Consider the following 9,048-nt stretch of genomic DNA (forward strand, 5'->3'; position numbering starts at 1 on the left):
CATGCGAAGCCATGTTGCCTGTAACCACGCAGCCAGGACCAGGACAGCCCACGGCACTACGTCTGCCACATTCCCCTCAGTAGAACCAAGCTGCTGAGTTCCTCCACGTTTGAGCAAAGGAAAGTCAGCCTCCGCGATCTCTGGGAGGACTGCCAAAGAATTTGTGGACAGGTTTTAAAACTACCACACCTACTCTGTCCTCGTTTCCAGGGCCTGTGGCTTCCTGACGCGGTATATATGACCGTCACCCCTGCTAGACTGTCAGCTCCATGAGGGCAGGGACTTCGGTTTGCTTTGACTGTGGCTGCTTCTCCATGGCCCTGTATGGAGCCTGCACAGCCAAGGGCCCAGGAAGACATCTGGATGCGAGGCTGGAGGGAGGCTTCTGGGAGCGGCTCTCCTGGGGCTGTCTCCTTGGCTTGGTTCCTCCAAGGACTAATTCTCCCAAGTGTCGTGACTGGCAGTGAACAGGGGCCCACAGCCGGGACGGGTCTGTTTGGACACAGCCTTGTTGTCCAGTAAGATGTTTCTGGAAACCTATTATGTGTCCTATAGACGTCAGGGACACAGCAGTGAGTGGGCCAGCTCAGGGAGCCCAAGTCTGGGGGTGCAGGACAAACCCAGGGCAATCAGAATCTGTTGCTGTGACCAAGTCCAGGTGCTTGCTGGAACCTCTGGTGGGGTCCCCTAGTCCAGCCAGGGGTATTGGGCAGGGAGGGAGTCACATCAAAGATAGGCCCTGGGTTTCCCCCAACAGGCCCCCCGCTTCCCTGCCGCACATCAGCTCTGTGAGTACTGCCGCCTATCCTCACCACTGCTTAGAGAGCCCTTCAGGAACAAGGCATAGAGTAGGAGCTGTAGACTCCTAGGGCCACAGTGACACGACACCCATGCCAGGTTTGAGACAAGGGACTCCAGCAGCCTGCAGGGGCAGGTCCATGCCCCACACAGAGGCACTTGAATTCATAACACTGAAGATCCCTGAGCACATGCCCAGGCAAGACCTGCCCAGGGCTGCCAGCTGGCAGGCTCTAGGAGCAGGCCGAGGGTGGGAATGACAGCTGCCTGGCCTGCAGCCTCTGGCGGGTCACCTCCCACCTCTCTGAGCCTCCAGGCAGACTTTAAGGTCCCTCCTGGGGATTCAGGTGGTGGTGAAGGGGACTTAGCAGGAAGCCAAAACAGGGCCACATCTCAGCTCCGCCCCCCAGTAGTTGCATGGTCTCACGAAGCTCTGAGTGCTCTTCCTCGTCTGTAGACCGGGGGGAGCCTGGTCTAGGTGTCTACTGCAGCGTAACTGCTTGCTTCAAGATTTAGGGGCTTAAGACATCCACAGACACGTAGCATCTCTCACGGTTTCTGTGAGTCAGGGATTCAGGGTGGCTTAGTTCTGCTCTTTGCCTCCCGTGAAGCTGTAGTCAGGATGCCAGGGCTGCACTCATCTGAAGGCTTGACCGGGGCTGGAGGACCTGTTTCCAGAAGGCTGCCTCACACGGCTGTGGGTGGGAGACCCCATTTCTTTTCCTGTGGGTTTCTCCATGGGCTGTTCTGTGTTCTCCTGTGGTGGCTGCTTCTCCCAGAGCAAGTGATCTGAGCGTGTGAGTGATGGGAAAACCCAGTGCCTCCATGACAGTCACACTGCTTCACCTCCATGGGACTTCATAGGCCACATGGGTCAGCCCCGCTTGGACTGGGAGGGGACTGCACACAGGCACGAGTACCAGGAGGTGAGGAGGATTGCAAAGGGGGTGTGGCAGACCTTGGAGGCTGCCTGCCAGATGCTTTAACTGGTCTACTTCCTCATCTGTAAAATGAGGGCCCCTGGCTCTCAGAGAGGTCAGGTGCTCCAAACAAGAGACGTCAAGAAAAGCTGTGGACCCAGAGCCTGGCTCATACTCAGGGCAGCCTCCATTGGCTCCCACAAATGCCGGAGGGCCCAACCCACCCCCATGGAGTCCTGCCGACCCACTGGGGCCCAGACGGTCTCCTCTCAGCAACTGGGAACCAGTAATAGGCAGGACTTTTCTCCCCCCTCTCTTCTTCTTCTTAAAGGTTTTAAACACCTAATTTATTCCATCCATTAGATAGATTTTGTAGATTTAATCATTTTCACAGTTGGTGGCTCATTGGATACTCAAGATAAACTCCAAATGAAAGTATAATGGTGAGGACAAATGAGTTTTCACACCACAATGGCAGAAACCTGCTTGGGAAGAGGGTTTAAGAGGAACAAAAATACATACAGATATATTTTTTTTCCCCGGCAGCCGCTTTTGCTGACTATAGTAGGTTACCACAGTTAATTTCACCAGTTTTGTTCATCTGTAAAATTGCATAAAAGTGACATTTTTGTGCTCATTATAGCAACTGCTGATTTATGGCTGGTAAATGAAGAGCTGGTCCCTTTTTTGCGGGACTCTCCGAGCGGCGCTAAGTGCCCATGAAATTGCTTGTATAATGTAGTTTAAATCCAATCTCGGAGAAAGATTCCCCCGTTGGCCAAAGTGACATTTCCATTCTCCACACTGAGTTTATTTTAGGCCACTTAGGAGGGGGCTGCCCCAAGCAGGGTCAAGACGGAGGCCTGTGGCCCGCCAGGGTCAGCTCCACCTGCCAGGTCTGGATTAGGACAGAGGGATGAGGGGCACTGGCCTGGGCTCCTTGGGAGGCTGAGGGCTGCCTACCTCTCCCCTGCCTGCTGTCCTGCCCAGGTCAGACCACATTCCTGCACCTCAGGGTATAGGGGAAGGACCTTTCTATATATTTTTTTAAGATTTTATTCATTTATTCATGAGAAACACAGAGGCAGAGACACAGGCAGAGGGAGAAGCAGGCTCCATGCAGGAAGCCCGATGCAGGACTCGATCCCGGAACTTTGGGATCATGCCCGAGTCAAAGGCAGATTCTCAACCGCTGAGCCACCCAGGGATCCCAAGGAAGGACCTTTCTAATACACATGCTTGCCGCTACCCCTCCCCTGCTTAAAACCTTGCCTGGCTGCCGATGGCCCAGGCAGGACTTCTCCAACACTCCTTGTGGAGGGGATTTCCTGTTCACCCAGGATGTTCAGTGGCATCCCTGGCCACTACCCACTGGATACCAGTAGCTGGGGTGGAGGCTCCCCTGACCCAAGTATGAGAATGGAACACATCACTAGACTGGCCAGTGTGCCCTCGGGGGGAGAACCATTGCCCTACAGTGAAGAGGCCCCCTCTGCACCAGCCCAATGCCCTCCCAGGCCGCCTTTCTTCTACATGTCTGCCCTGGGCATCTGCTCTCATTCTGAATTACTTACAGTTCCCACTCGGGACATACTTCCTCACCTCTGGACCCTTGCCTTTGCTGTTTCTCTGCTCTCTCCTCACCCCTTTCAACATTGCCTTAACTGGGATGCTCTTTCTTCTAGAAAGCTGTCTTGATTTACAAAGCCTGGCTGAATGAGGCTCCGCTGTATCCCCAAATGCCTGTGCCTTCCTATTGCACACATTTTGCTCAGATTGGCTGAGCCCAACAAGGGGATTGGGGGTGAGGCTCTGGAAGGATGGGATATGGGGTAAGGCCTTCCAACTAATGGGGAGGAAGGTGGTGGGGTCTGCCCTCAGCCCCAGCCACAATGCCAGGCCCGCCTGTGCTGGTCAGAGAAAGGGCAGCCCAGGGCATGTGGGTTGGCTCAGTTGGTTGAGCATCTGCCTTCCTGGGATTGAGCCTCGCTAGGGCTCCCTGCTCAGCTTCTCCCTCTGCCCCTTCCTCACTGCTTGTGCTCTCTCACTTGCTCTGCCCTCTCTCTCAAATAATTTAATTGAATTTAAAAAAGGATAGCGCTAGCCCCTGCCCCTTCCTCCCCAGGATACCATTGTCCCAGGCAGATGGGGAGGGTGTTACCACTCCCAGGGTAGAGAGCACCTGCTTCTACTAACACACCCCACCATGCACAACTCGTTAGAATTCGCAACCACCCTGGGAGGCAATGTCCCCAGCAGCATCACCCCCTTTTTACAGATAAGGAAACAGAGGCTCAAAGTGGGGAAGTCCCATTCTCAAGTCCCTGCACTGGGGGTCACTGGTGGGCCCCAGGGGTGCTCATGGGGCAGGAGGAAGGCAAGGTGCTGTGGAGACCTTGAGGGGCTCTCCCTTGCTCAATGGCCCAGACAGGCCGCCACCCTACAATACTGACCGTGTGCCTCACGCCCTCTGCTCTGCTCATTCCCTCAGGCCACCCCGCAGGACTGGCACAATCATGATCCCCATTCCACAGGTGGGGAAACTGAGGTTCATCCAGGCAAGCCATTTGTCCAGAGCCACAAAGTGCCACAAGCAGACAGGATTCTATGCAGCCGACCAGTTCTAAAGCCCGGGGTCTTCCCCTCTATCTCATGCAGGTCCCTGCTCCCTTCCCTACACAGGGAGGGGCTTTGGATGCCAGAAAGTGGGGGGGGGGGGTTTGCCTACCAGCAACCCTCCTCCCCCATGGCAGGGGCCAGTTGTGCCACCAAGAGTAGGACAGTCAGCCTGTCACACAAAGTGCATCCTCAGCCCCATGCTGACAGCGTGCGGAAAAAGCAGTGATTATCACCACGCTGGACTTGCAGGTGATGGGCAGCCTCAGGGAGGGGCTGAGCAGCCAAGGTGGGTGAAGTCCCTCCTCGCCTGCCTCCTGGCTGAGCAAGGGCCTCTGAGCAGCCAGCGGAAGGCTGCAGAGCAGCTTCTGTCTGCCTTCTCCGGGTGCCCCGTTCCAGGCCTTGTGCTGGGCTCTGCGCATGTAGCTGCACACTTAACCAGCCCGTAGAGGTTGGCACGTCATCATCGCCCCATTTTACAGATGAGGGAAGGGAGGGGGGCACAGAGAGGATAATGAAGAAATAGGAATGGCCTCCCTAAGGGCGTGGAGCCCCTGGAGCTCCTGCACTGTAAGGGGAGTGTGGCCTGGCACAGTCTCTTTGGCAAACTGCGGGGCATTTTCTCCTAAAGCTGCATGTTCCCCTGCCCCGGATCCCCCTCCTGGGCATGGTCCCAACAGAACGCACCGGATCTGTGTGCACCAGACTGCGTGGTGCTGTGTGTATCGGCCCCAAACTGGAAAAGGCCCAGATGCCATCACGGTGGGAAGGATGAGTACACTGTGACGTAGTGTCCCACACGAGGACCGCGCAGCAGTGAGAAAGCACAACCCACGGCCCCCCAGGCGAATCCCACAGACTACCTTAAGCGGCAGAGGCCGATGCCGATGGAGACGCATGGCCGGATTCCATCCCCACCCGTACAGACACTGCGTCAGAAGTCAGGACAGGTGTTGGCTTGGGCGGGGCCGCAGGGGACTCTGGGGGACTGGACACTCTGGAATATCCCATCTCTGGGCCGCAGGGGTGTCACAGGACTGTGTTCCGTCAGCGAAAGTTCAGCTTATGATGTGTGCGGTTGCCTTCCCGGACTTTACACCCAATCCAGAGCTTCGCAGTGAAGGAACAGATGGAGGAGCGAGGGGATGGATGGGGAACCGATGGAGGGAGGGGCAGAGTGAGCACCGTGGGGCAGGGGGAGGGGGGGCACAGCCTCGAGGCTTCCCCGGGTCACGGGGCAGGAGGGGGGCAGCTCTCACCTGCACTTTCCTCTCCGGCTTGTCTCCCCGACAGGTGAGACGGCGGCCAGCTCCATGCATTCGTCCCGCTACCCGAGCCCGGCCGAGCTGGACGCCTACGCCGAGAAGGTGGCCAACAGCCCGCTGTCCATCAAGATCTTCCCCACCAACATCCGGGTGCCCCAGCACAAGCACCTGGGCCGCACCGTCAACGGCTATGATACCAGCGGCCAGCGCTACAGCCCCTACCCGCAGCATGCCGCCGGCTACCAGGGCCTGCTGGCCATCGTCAAGGCCGCCGTCTCCTCCTCCTCCGGTGCCGCCGCGCCCACCGGGCCCGCCAAAAGCGTGCTCAAGAGCGCCGAGGGCAAGCGGACCAAGCTGTCGCCGGCGGCCGTGCAGGTGGGCATCGCGCCCTACCCGGCGCCCAGCACTCTGGGGCCCCTGGCCTACCCCAAGCCGCCGGAGGCGCCCGCCCCACCACCCGGCCTGCCCGCGGCCGCCGCCACCGCCGCCTCCGTCATCCCCCTGCCCGGCCGCGGCCTGCCCCTGCCGCCTTCCAACCTGCCCTCCATCCACAGCATCCTGTACCAGCTCAACCAGCAGTGCCAGGCCCCGGGCGCCGCGCCCGCCACCTGCCAGGCCGTGGCCGGTCCCCACCCCAGCCCGGCCAAGCACGGCCCCGTGCCCGGCTTCCCCGGCATGGCCTACTCGGCCGCCGCCACCGGCCTGCCCGACTGCCGGAAGGGCGCCGAGCTGGGCCAGGGAAGCGCGGCGGCCTTGACATTGGCTGCGGCCACCAAGCCTGCGGGCTACGCGGATGGCGGCCTGGATTACCTGCTGTGGCCGCAGAAGCCGCCCCCGCCGCCGCCCCAGCCGCTGCGGGCCTACAGCGGTGGCACGGTGGCCAGCAAGTCCCCCGAGGCCTGCGGGGGGCGGGTATACGAGCGGGCCAGCGGGTCGCCCCTCAACTGCGGCATGGGGCTGCCCACCGGCTTCACCGTGGGCCAGTACTTCGCCGCCCCCTGGAACAGCGTGCTGGTGACCCCCACCAGCGATTGCTACAACCCGGCGGCGGCTGTGGCGGTCACCGAGCTGGGGCCGGGGGCGGCCCGGGAGCTGGCGGGGCCCTCCGTGGAAGCCCTCTCGGGCCTGCCCAGCAAGAGCGTGTGTAACACGGCCGTGCTGAGCAGCAGCCTGCAGTCGCTGGAGTATCTCATCAATGACATCCGGCCGCCCTGCATCAAGGAGCAGATGCTGGGCAAGGGCTACGAGACGGTGGCTGTGCCCCGGCTGCTCGACCACCAGCACGCCCACATCCGCCTGCCCGTCTACAGATAAGGCCTGCCCGGCGGCCACATGGACAGACGGACAGGGCGCCGAGCGGGGAGGCAGGCCGCGGAACAGGGTGGGCGGCGCACTGGGGCACCCGACCTCGCCCTGTGCCCGAGTGCCCGTGGATGCCCACAGGGAAGCCAGGCTGGCCGCCGCTGCCGTGCGGCCACCCGATGGGGAGCAGCAGGGCGACCTGGCTCCCCTAAGCCCCTCCCTGCCATCGGCTGCCCTAGGACATGGGGAGGGCCCAGGGCAGCCACTGCCGTCCACCACTTCCTCCATCCAAGCTGGCAGAGGCAGGGAGAGAGAAACCACTTTAAAACAGGAATGGTTCTTTCTGGCTTTCCCAGGAGAGGGGCTCAGGCCAGGGTGGGATACAGGACAGGTGATGGTCTAGAGTCAGGGTGGGGTCAGAGCAGCCCCCCAGGGGTCAGACATCTCCTGCCCCCACGAGCTCCCCAGTCTCCTGGAAAAGGAGCAGAGAGAGGGGAAAGGGAGTCACAGGGCCTACAGTGTCCCCCATTGGCCAATCCAGGTGAAGACCACTCTAACAGAGGCTCCAAGGACTACCAGTCCCCCCTGCTCCTCCTCCTCCTCTAGATCCTCCCTCCCCTCCTCCCATTCCTTCCCAACACAGAATTGTACCCCTGTCCCCAATCTCTCCAAACCCTGTACTACCACCTTCCCCCTTCTCTCCACATCTTACAGGGCTGCTGGGCACAGCTGTACAGGCTGTGCACTGCACAAGGGCACCTTGTCCAAGGAGACACCATTTGCATCCTAGACTTGTATATTTATTATGGCAATTTTCTGAATCTTGAGGAAGGGGTGCCATTTCCCCTATTCGCACAAAGGCACCACAGGGGCTAACGGTGGGCCTGCCATCTTAGACACCAGTCAAAGGGACCCTACCCTGCCTTCTTCAAGGGTTCTCCTGGGAACCAGCAAGGAGGCAACCTACTGGTTTTAGTTGGGAGACTCCATCCAGCTCCTTTCCTGCAAGCTGCCCTCCAAGGCCTGCTGCACACCACTGAGGGTAGGGGCGGGGGAGGCAGGCAGGGACACCCCCCAACCCTCACCCGCTGTTACATCCCCCAGGCCCGAATTCCCCAAGCCCCGGCCCCTCTGGCACTCCGGAAGCGGTACTGTATCTCTCCAAGGCCTGTTCAAGCACTAAGTGCATTTACAAATCTCTGAGAATGTTTTTTTTTTTATACTAAAATTGACCATTATATTCTACTGTGAGAAGTGCAGTCTGCACTATATTGTTTTAAAAACGAAGAGAAAGAAAAAAGAAGGAAAACACAGATGGTGTCTCAGCTGTGGCATTGTTCTGTAGCTCTCGCTTTGTTCTTCCTTCCTTCCTTCCTTCCCTTAGGAGGGAAACGGGCTGCCTCCTCCCGCGCTGGCCGGGCACAGAGCCCCGAGGAAGCCGGCCGGGAGCTCCTGGCACCCACTGCTGGGCATTCCGTGCCCCACTTGCTTTGCCAGCTCTTTAGAGGTGGACGCCGTCACGTTAGCACACAGGCCGAAGGCCACTGGGCCGTGGCCAGCGATCAGTCTGCAGAGTGGTGGGGGCAGAACCAAGCCTAGGCCCCTTGGCTCATTCCCTGCAAGGTGCAGAGGCGGTCTAGGGATGGTCGGCCTCTCTCTCTCTCTCTCTCTCTCTCTCTCTCTCACACACACACACACACACACACACACACACACACACCCCTCACAGCACTAAATTCCTTCCCATCTTCTCCTCTGTGCCTGACCCCCTCCAAGCTTCCATGGGCCTGACCATGGCCCTGGCCAGCCCAACACACATGCGCCCCAGGCCCTGGGTGCCGGGGGGTCTGCAGGAGACCACGCAGGATGCTCAGCATCTATCCGGAATTGGTGCTGGGTATTGCACATACACCACATCTCACTGGAGCCTTACCATCTCCTGTAAGGTACTAAGCCTCTGAGAGGAAGAAACCAAAGCTCAGAGATGTGAAGTGAACCTAAGGTTACACAGCAAGTCTGAAAAGTTGGGGTTTGAACCCCATGGACTCTTCCTCACATCCCGTCTCTGCCTTATCCCCCGGCAGGGAAGTCTGCCATCCAGCGGGGGTGGGGGCGAGTACCTGGAGAGCCCCCTATCTGGTGCAAGT

General features: G+C 59.3%; 1 protein-coding gene across 1 annotated transcript in view; it reads left to right on the forward strand.

The window, feature by feature from the left end:
• The window catches only part of FAM222A (family with sequence similarity 222 member A), a 55,234-nt gene extending 47,020 nt beyond the window's left edge, over positions 1-8,214 (forward strand). The window contains exon 3 of the mRNA XM_055323313.1: positions 5,628-8,214. Coding sequence (XP_055179288.1) covers positions 5,628-6,913 — 1,286 coding nt within the window. The 3' untranslated portion in view covers positions 6,914-8,214. The remainder of the gene's footprint in view (positions 1-5,627) is intronic.
• The last annotated feature ends 834 nt before the right edge of the window (positions 8,215-9,048 follow it).

This window comes from Nyctereutes procyonoides, unplaced genomic scaffold (genome assembly GCF_905146905.1).
Source record: "Nyctereutes procyonoides isolate TBG_1078 unplaced genomic scaffold, NYPRO_anot_genome, whole genome shotgun sequence".
In the NCBI taxonomy this organism is placed as follows: Eukaryota; Metazoa; Chordata; class Mammalia; order Carnivora; family Canidae; genus Nyctereutes; species Nyctereutes procyonoides.